The sequence below is a fragment of the Nicotiana sylvestris genome, chromosome 7, assembly GCF_000393655.2.
Source record: "Nicotiana sylvestris chromosome 7, ASM39365v2, whole genome shotgun sequence".
Classification (NCBI taxonomy): domain Eukaryota; kingdom Viridiplantae; phylum Streptophyta; class Magnoliopsida; order Solanales; family Solanaceae; genus Nicotiana; species Nicotiana sylvestris.
Genome location: NC_091063.1, coordinates 57284769 through 57300093, shown reverse-complemented (window position 1 = coordinate 57300093; position 15325 = coordinate 57284769). Strand labels below are relative to the sequence as shown.

Genomic DNA, 15325 nt, shown 5'->3' with positions numbered 1-15325 from the left:
CATTCTCATTTTTTTTTCATTGTATTTTCTTCCCTTTTTTGTATCTTTATTTTCTTCTCTTTTTTCATTTTTTTTCATTCTTCATTTTATTTTTTTTCCAATAACACTTTCAGGTTTCAAAGAGGGTAATCAAAGAAAAGTAACCGGCTCAAAGGGTTTGCAAAGGGTTGATAGTGTTTGGGTATCAAGAATAAAAGCTTTTTTCATCCCAACCGGAGAACATTAATGTTATATAGAGGATCTAACATAGTACCTTTTGACTGCACATGTGTTGAGAGTTGTTTTAGGAACATTTCCTTCGACGTTTCCTAGGTACAACGCTCTCTTTGGCAGTACGCTTGTTACCATGTATGGATCTTTCCAATCTGGAACCAATTTTCCTTCAGTTGTTCCAACTCTTTGTTTTATTTCCTTAAACTTATCTTCATTGCGATCTAATTCTTGATTCATTATTTTGAGGTCTGACAGCGTTTCAGGACCTAGGCATGAAGTCTTCAAGCATGTCATGTTATTGAAATCTGCGTTTAACATAACTGAAAAAAGAATAAGAAAATTGACAAGATTAAGAAAAGAGACATTCCTGGACAATGAAATATTAATTTCATTAGATTTTTTTTATGATTTTTGATTTTTTTTTGGATTTTAAAAGATAGAAGGGTTAACATCAGAAAGTAAGACAATAAAGTAAAACATCCGGATCACACATTGAGATAATTCGGACATAAAAAGGATAGTAAGACTGGCTACCGAGATTCCCGTCTGATAGGGAACTTTCAGGCTTGGCGACAGTTTTTGGCTTTTCTTCTATCTCGGCAATGGCTGCAATGGCCTTCAGTGCCGGATCAAATTCCTTATCTTCACAAGTCATTTCGAGTACTAGCCCATTAGTGTGAGTAGGCAGAGGATTGTTCGTGACATCAAAAGCCTCTTCGTTTCGAAAAAAGATTCTTTCAGCTCCAATCAAATCTCCAACTGCCCTTTGAGGGTCCAACAGTCCTTTGTATTATGTCCCACTGCTCCATAGTGGTATTCACATCTAGCATCAGCTCGGTGTGAGGGGATTCGGGGTTTGACCAGTTTTGGGCCACTGGCTGCAGCAGACCTCGCCTGACTAGCTTTTGGAACACGCCCGAGTATGATTCACCAATAGGAATGAACTGATTCCTTTTGAAAAGGCTCTCTTGGGCGAGGATTGTAATAAGGAACATTTGATTGGGGATTAAATGGAGCTTAGTAATGATGGGCATTTCTAGGAGATGAAGCTCGGTTGTGTATATAATATTGTGGCCGCGTGCAAGGTTGAGCGTTCATCACCACATACCAACAAAATCAACCACCTAAACAGAACCTGGCTAATTTTCTTACACCACAACCTATTTAGTTTTGAGACATTTAACATATAGGAAATCGCACACTGGGATGCAATGCACCTAACAGTTAAACGCTTCTATTATGTGTTTGAACGGTTGCATGTTTCATCCCGGCGTTAACTAACCCTTTCAGTATGTACCTCTTTTCTTTTATTTTTGCCTCTCTTTAATCACTCTTGATTTTTTTCATTTCTTTTCAGTCGCTCTTTTATGTTTTGTCACTCTCTTTTCTTTCTTTTTTTAGTTTTTGTCACTCTTTTCTTTTCTTTTCTTTTTTTTTCACTCAGTTTTTCTTTCTCTTTTTTTCAGTTTATTTTTCACTCAATTAATTTTAGGGCTATGATCGAATCCGATTGGGATTACCTACGTATCATGATGCTGCATGAATCAGATCTTGCGTAGTTCGGGAATACTAGAAACAAGGTAAATGAGATAACCCTTTTTTCTCTAATTTATTCAAAAAATTTAAATAGGCAAGTCATAACAACTTTGAATAATAATAATAATAAATTAAACATGTCGCAAATTGCGGGTGCATTTCATGTAGTGTGGTTTGCAATGTGTTCCAGAAAGGTAAGTGTACGACAATCGTAGTTTTTTCCATAAATCAGTCCATAAATAAATAAAAGCGGTTATAAAGTTAAAAATGAACAATAGCTTTAAAACATGAAATAAATCAGATAATGAGGCCAATTATTAATAGTTGAACGACCGTACTAAAACTACGAAACTCGGGAGTGCCTCAAACCTTCTCGGAGGTTAATAGAATTCCTTACCCGATCTTCTGTGTTCGCGGATCATAAATAGAGTCAAATTTCATCAATTTGGGATTTAAAATAAATCGGTAACTTGGGACACCATAAACTATTCCAAGTGGCGACTCTGAAATTAAATAAATAATCTCATTTCGATTAATGTAATTTAAATTGGAAAAACTCCCTATCCCCCTTGGGAAAAAGGAGGTGTGACAGACATGAACACATGACATACAAGACAGAGATGCATTTTTCTCAGGCTGTACGGTATCATGTCATTCATGACTTCTCACACATATTGATATATAGGCATAGAGAGGTGTTTTACACTTGCTTTTCGAAAAGAAAAATGAAACATCTTATTCATTGTTGAAAGGATTTTTGGGGAAAAGAACAGTTTTCAAGCTTACTTATATTTTCGACGATTTCGGTAAAGGATTTGGATTTTTCACTGATATACTTGAAAAGCGAAACTATTTTTCGGGAAACTATGAGAAATTGAGCATTTTATCTCCGAGTTTCTTCTTTTATTACTTGCTTTACATTATTATGAACTGTTGTTGGCTATTGGTATTGGACTCGTCCTTTGTTCCAGCTCGTCACTACTTTCAACCTAAGGTTAGGTTTGTTACTTATTGAGTACATGGGGTCGGTCGTACTCATACTACACTTTTGCACGTTGCGTAGAGATGTTGACTAATGATGTTGGTGTGTTCGACGGGAGCTGGAATTGAAGACGTACCTGCGTTCCGGTTGTAGCTGCCTCTAGTTCATGGTAGCCTTAGATTCATAATACTCTATTTATGTACTTTTCAAACAGATGATGTATTTACTTCATACTAGCCTTGTAAACTCTGTTCTTAGAAGCTCATGATTTGTACTACCAGTTCTTGGGGAATGCATAAGATTCAATTAACTTCTCTATTTAATTGTTTTATTGATTTTATTGGAATTAGATAATTGTTAGTTGGCTTACCTAGCAGGTTAGGTTAGGTGCCATCATGACTAGTTGGATTTTGGGTCGTGAAAGTTGATTTGTGTTGATTTGCTAAAATTTGGCAATTTTAAGTTGAAAAGTTTGACTGTAAGTTGAGTTTTAGATATTGAGCAGCCCAGCTCCCTTCTAGCCGCTTTTGCGGTCCTCTGCCTTGCTTCTGCGATGAAGCCTCCGTAGAAGTGGTTGCACCAACAACCAGAATCCTCCAGCTTTTCCTTAAGTCCAAAATCTGTCTATTAACTATCCAGAATCCTCTCGAGGCCCTCGAAACCTTGACCAAATATACCAACGCATCCCAAAACACATTATGAACTTAGTCGAAGTCTCAAATCGTGCCAAACAACATCGAAAATCCTTCTTTAACTTTCAAACTTTGATGAAGGCATCCGAACCATACCAAAACATTCCGGAATGATGCCAAACTGTGCGTACAAGTCTTAAATTACTATACAAACCTATTCCAAGGCTTGGAATCCCAAACGGACATCAATAACACCAAAGCCAACTTCAAACCAAACTTAGAAAATTCCTAAATTTTAAAATTGCCAATCTTCCAAAATAAGCACTGAAATGCTCCCAGGTGATCCGATACTCAACCTGAACATACGCTCAAGTCCGAAATCATCATACAAACCTATTGAGACCTTCAAATCCTGATTTCAAGATCGTTTACTCAAAAACCCAACCTTATATAATTCTTCCAACGTAAAGCTTCCGAAATTAGAATTTTCTTTCCAAATCAACTCTGAACTTCCCGGAATTCAATTTCGAGCATACGTACAAGTCACAATACCTGAAGTGAAGCTACTCAAGGCCTCAAACCGCCGAAGAATGTGCTATATCTCAAAACGACTGATCGGGTTATTACACAAATGATGTTCGTATTTTGATAGTCACACCAAAGCAAGCCACAAGGTAGTAGCGAATCTGTGGCAGAGCCAGACTCGAGGAAATCACTTCCAATATCTAAGTTAGACCTAGAGATGACTTCCATTCCTAGCCCTGGAGCAAAATCGGGGCCTAATTTTCACCAACGATTAGCGCCAATGATGTCTATCGTTGATGGAAGAAAGGTTGTCTTGACTCTTTGCAAGGATTTTATTTTGAATGCCTGGGCTAAAATTCATACCAAACTCTCCGACCTTACTACAGACAATGCTTCTTCTCTTCAATTCGAAATCCAATTGATTCTCGAAGAGATGGATAGAAAGGGTGTGGATATGTCCCCTCTAAAAGACCTATTGACATCTTTCTTTGAGCTTGCCACTCATATGACCAGGCACGATCAACTGTTTCTGATAAGGTTGTGGACGTCGAAAAATCAGAGTCATTTTTACGCCAAGGAACTTCTTGATCTTGTCTTGACTGAAAAAGGGGAGAAGGTCAAGAAATTGTCTGCCACCAGTCAATCTCTCAACGAGGCCAAGGAGAAGGTGAACCAGTTAAGAGCTCTCCGAGATGTTGCTAAGAAAGAGGTTGAAGAGATTAAATCTAGAGTCTTATCTGCTGAAGAGGAGTATCGTGGTTGTTCTGATGTTTCCTTGGCAACTGCTGATGACTTGGCTGACGTGGAGATGAAGAAACAACACTTAGAGGCCACCCTTAAAGACTTGGTCAATTATAATTTGTGTTTAAATTATTCTATATAGAGTATTTTATTTTCGTCTTTTATTTTTCTTGCATTTAATTAACTAGCGGCTATTCTTAGAAATAAAAACTCCCTCCGTTTTACTTTGTATCACATGTTTTCATTGATGTCTCTTTTTTTTTGCGGTTCAATATCAATATTTTTTGCTTATCATGATGTATCGATATCCACATAATAGAACTTGGCTTTCTTTTAAACGTTGTTATCGTTCATGTCTTGAAGTTCTCTATATTTGGAGGTACACCCTCCTTTTTCTTTGAGGATAATATTGTTCATCACCTTTGCACCTTTTGTGGTAGGAAATATATAATCAATGTGAGAACATCAAAAATATGAGCCATTTGATTTCTTAGAAACTAAACTTTAAAATCTAAGACATATCCAAAATTCGGAATCAAACACCTTCAGAATCGCCCCAGGTAATATTTAGCATCCAACTTTAGATTTTACCACGTTGAAAATCTCTGATTTGCTCAGTCTCACCAAAAAATTCATATCTTGGTGTAAAAATGTCAAAATTATGAACCGTTTGATTTCATGAAATCTATACTTTAAAATCTAACATACATCCAAAATTCGGAATCAAACAATTTGAGAATCGTCTCAGATATTATTTTGAATCTAACTTTAAATTGCGACACATTGATATTTTCGTATTTGGGTAGCTTCACTAACCAATTTGTATCTTGGCATAGAAACGTCAAAATTACGAACCGTTTGATATCTTGGAAACTAGATCCAAATCTAAGATATATCTAAAAATCGGATTCAAACACTTTTTCAGAAATGTCCCAGATTGTATTTTGAATCTAACTTTAAATTTTGACACATTGATACTTTTAGATTTGCGCAGCTTAACCCAAAAAATTTGTTTCTTGATGTAGGAATGTCGATATCACAAACCATTTGATTTTTTGAAAACAAAACTTCAAAATCTAAAACATATCCAAAATGTAGAATTTAAAACCATACAAATAGTTTCAGATAATATTTCAAATTCAACGTAAAATTTCAATAGGCTGATAATTTCAAACTTGCGCGACTTCACCAAAATTTTTATATCTTGATGTAGGAACGTCGAAATCACAAACCATTTGATTTCATAGAAAAAAGACTTCAAAATCTAAAACATGTATAAAATGTAGGATTTAATACCTTAAGGATAGTTTCACATAGTATTTCGAATTCAATATCAGATTTTGATATACCGACGATTTCGGATTGGCGCGACTTCGCTAAAAAATTTATGTTTTGGTATAGAAGCCTTGGGATCACAATACGCTTTCCTTGCTATCAATTGAAATTCAAGATCTACATTCTCACCAAATGTCTTGGGTTCAGGTCTCACTAAATTTGAGATGTTGTTCCAAGCAATCGTCCTTCTTATACTTGTGATCCCTTTTGACACCTCTCTTCTCTTCCGTTTTTTAGGGTAGAGAGCGGATGTGAAGACCAAAAACTTGAAGGCCATATGAACATGAAGATATAGAGAATCCTTAGACTTCAACGCAAATATATTTTAGCCTCCTAAAAGACTATAATCCTTTCATTGAAGACACCAATTTACCATAGCGGTTTACCCCCTTTAAATCAAATAGGATCCCAAGTTTAATAGAAGAATGGTATCTCAACTCGATCTTCAAGTGTTGATTAAATGGATTACATTCCATCGTACTTCATTCGAACAATGATTGGGGCACTATGTATCTTTTGAACTCACACGACTAAACTCAAAATGAAACTCTAAGCTGCCTACATACCTCGGTGAAGAGGATCAAGTCATACCGTAGTTCAGAATGGGTGATTTTGTTTTATGTCCTAACTTTTGCCTAGGCCACCTCTTTCGAGGTTTTCAACCTAGGGAACTCTTTTTTCCTTTTTTTATGGGACGTACACAATTTAGACTCATGCGGGCCAGGAGTGTAGTAACATGCAGTTTAGGCTCGTACGTCAAGGAACGTTGCAACTTCAAGGATAATACTTCTTCAAAAACTTCCTATTGATAGGGCTGATTCTCATGCCATCTACATCAACCATCTTGTAAGCCCCACTTGAGTAAGCTTTTTATACGACATATGGCCCATCCCATTTTGAAGTGAACTTTCCTACATGTTTATGGGAAGTAATAATAGGTCTTCGTATGGCAAGGACTTGATCACCTACTTGAAAGGATAATGGGTGAACTCTTTTATTGAAGGCGCGAGACAATCGAACTTGATAGCATTCAAGACTCTGTTGAGCTTCCAACATCTTCTTATCAAGAGCCTCCAACTCTACTAATCGAAGTCGAGTATTTTCTTCATCGGTGATCCCTTTTTGAATAGCTAATCGTAATGAAGGTATTTGATGCTCGAGTGGCAAGACGACTTTGACTCTATAAACGAGTGCATAAGGGGTCGCTTATGTTGGCATGCGGTGAGTTGTTCTATATGCCCACAGAGCTTCTTCCATATGGTCATGCCAATCTCATTTGGATTTGGAGATGGCTTTCTTTAACAAGTTGCATAGAGTCTTGTTAAATGCCTCGGCTAGACCATTGGCAGCAAAATTGTAGATAGAAGAGTTATGTTGCTTAAAGCCAAAGAGATCACAAATCTTGTTCATCAACCTATTGTCGAATGGCTTCCATTATCCGTTATTATGTAATGAGGAATGCCAAAGCGATAGATTATGTTTACTCGGATGAAATTTGCAACATTGTCCTTTTTTACTTCCTTAAGAGCAACAACTTCAGCCCATTTTGAGAAGTAGTCAGTTGCAGCCAAGATATATAAGTGCCCGCCGAGGATTTTGGTAGCGGTCCAACAACATCCAGTCCCCAAGCGTCAAATGACCATGATGCAATAGTCGGATGTAATACTTCAGGAGGATGATGAATAAAATTTGCATGGAATTCGCAAGCGTACTTCAAGCATAGTCCAAGAAATCTTTTACAATCGTTGGCCAATAATATCCTATCCTTTTTATATGCAAGTGAGCTTTGGTCCAGAATGATGTGATCGATATACCCCAGAATGTGCTTCTTGCAAAGCTTGGAGTACTTCACCTTCCCCTAAGCATCGCAAGAGTACTCCCTCAAATTATCTTCTATATAGAGTATAATTGTAGTAAAGGAAGCGAGGTGCACAACGACGGATTTCAGTCCTTCTCCTCAGATTTTCTGGAAGTATCCCATTGCTTAAGTAGTTGATAAAGGGTTGTCGCAATTCTTCCTTCTCAGCTTCATAAATCGCGACTAGATGCTCGAGTTTATTTTCTTCACTTTCCTCCTCATTTGGTGGAGGTACTACCCACTTTTGGTAGATAGTAACTTGCGCTTGATTAGGCAGGGTTAACGATGAAGCTAGGGCAGCTAATACATCAGTCTTCTTGTTTTCTTTCCTAGGTACGTGTTGAATAATCACATCACTGATCCATCACATCAATTTCTTAGCATAATTATGATAAGGGCGTAGTTCAGGTTTCTTGACCTCATAACTACCTAAAAGCTTATTGACTACTAACTGGAGTCATCAAAGACTTGTAATTACAGCCGCTTCATATCGACATCCATTTCAAGCCCAAGTATTAATGCTTGATACTCAGCAACATTGTTGGAACAGAGTTTTGTTAAAGTGAAGGAGTAGGGCAGAACTTCCCCTTGAGAAGTGAAAAATACTACGCTAGCACCAGTTCCTCCGCGATGTGCAGCACCATCAAAGTACATCTTCCATGGAGGTTGTACTTCAACAACCATTGCATCTTTGTCAGGTAGTTCGTCAGGTAGTTCCCAGTCATCAGGTTTCGGATGATCTGCCAAGAAGTCTGCCAATGCTTGTCCTTTTACAACCTTTTGAGGGACATACACAACCTCGAATTGTTGAAATTGGAGGTACCACATCGATAGGCGATCATTAAGAACAGGTTTTGATATTACGAACTTGACGGGATTTGCTTTAGAAACAAGACAAACAATATGAGCTTGAAAGTAGTGCTTCAACTTTCATATTTGCTTTTGAATTGAGAAGACTAGCACCAAACACAACTTTTCAATTAGCGAATAACTCAGCTCATTTGGTGTCATCATCCTGCTCAAGTAGTAAAAAGAGTTTTCATTCCCCTTACTATTTTCTTGGGCCAACGGTCTTTTAACAAGACCTTTCTTGTGTTAAAATATATAGTATCAACAGCTTTCCACGTATAGGAGATGACAAAACTGGAGGCTTCATCAAGTAAGTTTTGATGCTTTCAAAGGCATTGCTACAAGCTTAGTCCCACTTGAAAGGAACGCCTTTCTGCATGAGGCAACTAAATGGTTGGCACCTCCCAGCTAGGGAATATGATAATCTTTTACTTTTTAAATCAATTCTTCTACCAAAACAATCATGTCGAACGTCAACGACAATAACCAACAAAATCTACAGCACCAAGAAAATCAACAACATCAGTTGAATCAACAAGGTGATGGAACTCCATCCCCCTCACAGTAAAACTCTCCTCGACAATCTCAAGAAGGGACTCCAGACGGATCTGAATCAAATATAAATAAGCAGCATGAGAATGATCAGGCTATTGATGAAGCATTGAAACAATTAATCGCTCAATAAGTCAGCAATGCTCTTCAAGCTTTCTTAGCAGGTTACCGAATATACCACCAACACCACCTCCAAACAATAATGTAACCGTAGAAAATCCTCGCTCGGTACTCGTTAACTCAGGCAGCGGAGGAACTCCTAGCGAATCTCGTGATAGAGGGTCAGGTAACAGAGTTAATTCTGATTTACAAAGTTTAGTACTAACTTTGCAGAAACAGCTCAAGTAGAAAAGCAATTGCATAGAGCAAATACCTGGAGTACCGCCCGTAATCAAGGGGATAGATATGGAAAAATACTCTCAACAACCTTGGAAGCCAAGTGTCGGTCCTTTACCAATTCCAAAGAAATTCAAGATGCCCGATATCCCGAAGTACGATGGAACAACTGATCCACGAGATCACGTAACTGCATTACAACTGGTGTAAAGGGCAACGATTTGACCAAGCAAGAAATTAAATCAGTGTTGGTCAAAAAATTTAGAGAAACACTCACGAAGGGAGCGCTAATATGGTATTCTCTTTTACTTGAAAATTCTATAAATTCTTCTGCTGAGCTTGCAGATTCATTTATAAAAGCACAATCAGGAGCTCAAAAAATTAAAAAAAGAATGGAGGACATTTTAAAAATAAAAAAGGAGATACGGAGCTGCTCAGGGAATTCGTAGACAGATTCCAGCGTGAAAGGATGATGTTGCCATATGTACCTGATAACTGGGCGGCTATGGATTTTGCCAGTAATCTGAATGAAAAATACTCGGAAGCCACGAAGAGACCCAAAGAAAGTTTACGAGAATTTCCTGCAATAACTTGGAATGATGTTTACAATAGATACAGCACAAAGCTGCGGATAGAAGGAGATACTATCATTCAGTCTCGAAAAAATGAAAGAGTAAGTTCAAGACGGGCTAAAACTGAAAAAGGTCCGGTAAAAATAGGTACAAACCTTATATGGGGCCAGCAGGAAGGGATTCAGGTTCAAAACATGAAAACCCAAGGTATGATCCTAGATCAAGGGACAGAGAATCAGGTTCGTCGTCAAGGTTCAGAAAGGAGCGAAATATGCGAGATGCACAAGACGATGATAGAGGCTCAAAAGCAAAAATTGGCCATTGCAGTTTTAATGTTAGCACATCCGAGTTGGTGGTAATTTTAAGAAGCATGGGAGATAAGGTACGGTGGCCAAAAGAAATGAGATCAAACCCAAGTAGGAGAAATCCCATTTTTTGGTGCGAATTTCACAATGATCACGGTCACAAAACGACGGATTGCAAATTACTACAAGGTGAGGTAGAACATCTATTAAAGCAAGGGTACTTAACAGAATTGTTTAGTGAAAAGGGAAAGTAGGCGAATATGAAGAATAGGCAAGAACCGCTGAAACCCCCATCACTAAAAAGATCGGTTAATGTCATAAGTGGAGGGGAGGAGATCAATGGAGTAACATACACGGCAGCAAAGAAGGTATCAAAAATAACAGTCACCCATGGAAAGAGAGTTCGTCAAGTTTTGGAAGAAGACAATATAACATTTGATGATGCAGATGCGGACCACATGCTGACCCCACACAATGATGCACTGGTAATATCTTTACTTGTACATGACACTAATGTAAAACAAGTTTTGATTGATCCAGGTAGTTCTGTGAATATCATTCTGTTGAGAGTGGTAAACGAGATGCAAGCCAATGATAAGTTGATACCCAAGGCACGAACCTTGTCTAGTTTTGACAACTTGAGCGCCATAACAAAAGGGGAGATAGTACTCACCACATTCGCAGAAGGAGTAGTCAAAGACTCCAAATTTCAAGTGATAGAAATGGATATGGCTTACAATATGATTCTCGGCAGACCATGGATTCACGAAATGGATGTTGTTCTATCTACCCTTCATCAAGTTATCAAGTTTCCTTCACAATGGTTAATAGGAAAAATCCGTGGTGACCAACAGGCTTCTCAAAGCATTAACTCAGTGGCAGACTCAAGCACGAAAAGCGACGAAAAATAGCAATTATAGAATTCAGTTGAGGATGCAGCAACATAAGCCTCAATTGTAGAAGGGAAAATAGATGTAGACTTGTGGCCTGATACTATTCAAGAACCAGAAGAAAATGAAAACATCAAAACAACAATCGAGGAACTAGAAGCTATGGTATTATTTGTACATTGACCGGACAGAAAAGTCTACATTGGAACCAACCTCAGCCCAGATATAAAAAGTAAGTTAATCGAATTTCTAAAAGCTAACGCAGATTGTTTTGCTTGGTCACATTCAGATATGACAGTTATACCACCAGAGGTAATGACCCATAAACTGAATGAAGATCCAACATACCCACCTGTCAAACAAAAGAAAAGGAGGCAAGGTTCCTTCAAGAATCAGGTGATTCAAGATGAGGTACAAAAGTTTTTAAAAATCGGGTCCATCCGTGAGGTAAAGTATCCAGATTGGTTAGCTAATATTGTAGTAGTACCCAAAAATAATGGTAAGTGGCGAGTTTGTGCAGACTATACTGATCTAAATAAAGTTTGCCCTAAAGATTCTTTTCCATTACCGCGCATAGATTAACTAATTGATGTTACTGCAAGACATGAGTTATTAAGTTTTTTAGATGCCTATTCAGGATATAATCAGATCAAAATGGATCTTCTAGATGAGGAAAAAACTTCCTTTATTACAGACAGGGGGACTTACTGCTATAAAGTTATGCCATTCGGCCTATAGAATGATGGGGCCACGTACCAGAGGCTAGTGACCAAGATGTTTCAAGAACATCTAGGAAAAACCATGGAGGTTTATATAGATGATATGCTAGTCAAATCACAAAATCAGGGTATAATATTCAACACATGTTAGATACGTTTCAGATTCTTCGCAAATTTAACATGAAGTCAAATCCCGAGAAATGTGCATTTGGCGTGTTGTCAAGTAAGTTCTTAGGGTTCCTTGTTTCTAACCATGGAATTGAAGTAAATCCTGTACAGATTAAGGCTATTGAAGAAATATCGGATATACTTATGAGCAAAAAAGAAGTACAAAGGTTGACAAGAAGAATAGCAGCATTGGGAGATTTATCTCCAAGTCATCGAAAAAATGCTTTAAGTCCTTTTCAGGCTTAAAAAAAAAAAGCAAAATCAATTTGAATGGTCTGAAGAATGTCAACAAGTTCTCAAAAATTTAAAAGAATACTTGTCAAATCCACCATTGCTAGCCAAACCGAAGGACGGGGGAAAACTACTCATCTACCTTGCTATTTCTGAAGTAGCGGTAAGTGCCATATTAGTTCGAGAGGACCAAGGTAAACAATCTCCAATTTATTATGTTAGCAAATCTTTATTGGATGTTGAAACTCGATATCCTCATTTAGAAAAACTTGCCCTAGCATTAATTATGGCATCTAGAAAATTAAGGCCTTATTTTCAATGTCATCCTATCTATGTAGTAACTGCTTACCCCTTACGTAATATATTGCATAAACAAGAGTTATCAGGTAGGTTAGCCAAATGGGCTATAGAGCTAAGTGAATATGACATTATATATCAACCTAGAACTGCAATAAAGTCATAGGTTTTAGCAGATTTTATGGCAGATTTTAGCCCAGGGATGCAGGCAGAGGCAGAAAACGAACTGCAGGTATTTAATGGGTCTAATCCAGGCACTTGGACCTTATCTACTGATGGATCTTCAAATGTAAAGGGAGCATGTTTAGGCATTGTCTTGATCCCACCTATGGGAGAAACCATACGACAAGTCATAAAATGCCATCCTATTACTAATAATGAAGCAGAATATGAAGTTATGATTGCAGGTCTAGAATTGGCGTGAGAGCTCGGAATAGAGCAGGTCATAATCAAAAGAGATTCGCAACTCGTAGTTAACCAAATGCAGGGGACTTATATAACTAGAGAGGCGAGGATGCAGCAATATCTGGAAAAGGCACAGGACTTAGTTAGACAATTCCAAACTTGGAAAATTACGTAGATACCAAGAGAAGATAATGTCGAGGCAGATGCGTTAGCTAATCTTGCATCCGCTGCAGAAGTAACAAATGAAGAAAATGCTTCTGTAATACATTTGTTTCATTCAGTACTTGATCAAGATAAAAACGAGGTAAATTTCAATAATCTAACTTGGGATTGGAGAACGAGATTTTCAATTTTTTGCAGTACGAAATACTACCTAAAGATAAGAAAAAGGCTCAGGCACTTCGTCGAAAGGCTGCTCGTTATTGTTTAGATCGGGGCAATCTATATCGAAAAATGTTTGGTGGCTCTCTAGCAAGATGTCTCAGACATTCTCAAACAGAATATATGATGAGGGAAGTACATGAGGGACATGGTGGAAATCACACCGGAGGAAGATCCTTGGTGAAAACTTTAATTAGAGCAGGGTATTACTGGCCAAAAATGAAAGAAGAAGCAGAAAATTTTGCGGCTAAATGTGTTAAGTGCCAAAGGTATGGTAATAACATGCATTAATTGGCTAAATTATTATATCCGGTTGTTGCACCATAGCCTTTTATAAAGTGGGGGATGGATATAGTGGGTCCACTACCACAAGCCAAAGGCAAGGTACGATTTCTATTAGTACTCACTGATTATTTTACTAAGTGGGTAGAAGCAGGGGCCTTCAAATAGATACGAGAAAAAGAGGTCAGGGACTTCATCTGGCGAAACATCATATGTCGATTTGGAGTTCCAAAAAAGATCTTGTGTGATAATGGCCTGTGGTTCACAGGTGCGCAAATCACATAATTCTTTCAAAGTTGGCAAATTAAAAGGATTACTTTGACACCTTATCATCCAGTGGCCAATGGACAAGCTGAATCGACAAATAAAGTTATTATTAATAACTTGAAGAAAATACTAGAGGAGTCAAAAGGCAAATGGCCAGAGGTGTTACCCGGAGTCTTGTGGGCATACCGAACAGCAGAAAAGACGAGTACAAGAGAGACACCATTCTCGCTTGTATATGGTGATGAGGCTTTAATTCCAGTTAAAATAGGGGAGTCAAGTACAAGATATGTACAAGCAACCGAATAGTCAAGTGAAGAAGAGATACGGGTGAACCTTGATTTGCTTGAAGAAAGGATAGAAACTGTAAAGCCCTAGAAAATTTTGCTTAGTAATTTAAGACTTCGTGGTGCCAAGGTAGGCTAAATATTTTATCTTGCGTACAAATGAGGATTAAGGATATTATGGATATCCATTGGATATATTAATATGTGTACAAGTCATATTAGAAGTGAATTGGGGTCTAAGGAGAGGCCTAAGTCTAAGCCAAGTTATAAAATTTCATAAAAGACGAAAGTTGAAAATGAGTGCGCACAAGACCTCACTTTGGACAATTATATCTCCAGTTATATAAGTATTTGTGTGATGAACTGCCTATAAAATAAAAGGTCTTTGAGTCTAGTTTTCAACGCTTTAAACCATTCGTCATTCGGACATTCCTACACAAAGTTATGACCAAATTACCAAAGCAGCGCAGAAATTTGAACTACCGCGGCGCCCCATGCAGCGCCCGGCGTGCCGCGCCAGTAGTAATTCCAGTATGGTCCGAAATTTCATTTCCAGACACATTTTTCACAGATGCCCCGTGCCCCGCGGCACCCTACGCGGCGTGGAAGTACAAAAAAATCGGGTTTCTTTTGACCCGAACCCCATTTCATTTAACTCGATTGAGGTTTATTTTTGGGAAAATTTCTGGTATTCTAGAGTGAAGGGAGAGCGATTCTAGAGAGAGGAAAGGGGAAAACTAAAGATTTCACTACTCTTCCTTGAATCACACCTTGAAATTGCATCAAAGGGTTATTAAGGCTTCAAAGAGGTAAGAATTTCTTTTCCCCAATTCTTCAACTTTGAAATCTAATTAGAAATGGGTAATTAGTAAGATGGTTCTTGGATGTGAGAGTATTCATTATTTATGCATGTACAAATTAGGTTTGTGGGAAGATTGTTGAATATAAACAAGTAAAGATTGGGT

At 37.8% G+C, this 15325-nt stretch overlaps 2 protein-coding genes across 2 annotated transcripts; one reads left to right on the top strand and one right to left on the bottom strand.

The window, feature by feature from the left end:
* Window positions 1-7850: 7850 nt before the first annotated feature.
* LOC138873175 (uncharacterized) lies at window positions 7851-8650 on the bottom strand. The gene is made up of 2 exons (XM_070151616.1): window positions 8301-8650; window positions 7851-8178 (listed from the first exon to the last, which is right to left on the bottom strand). The coding sequence occupies exons 1-2, from the start codon at window positions 8648-8650 to the stop codon at window positions 7851-7853; spliced, it is 678 nt and encodes a 225-aa protein (XP_070007717.1).
* Window positions 8651-10696: 2046 nt separating this feature from the next.
* On the top strand, window positions 10697-11347 carry LOC138873174 (uncharacterized). Its single transcript, XM_070151615.1, has one exon. It carries the CDS (start codon window positions 10697-10699, stop codon window positions 11345-11347), a length of 651 nt encoding a protein of 216 aa, XP_070007716.1.
* Window positions 11348-15325: the final 3978 nt, after the last annotated feature.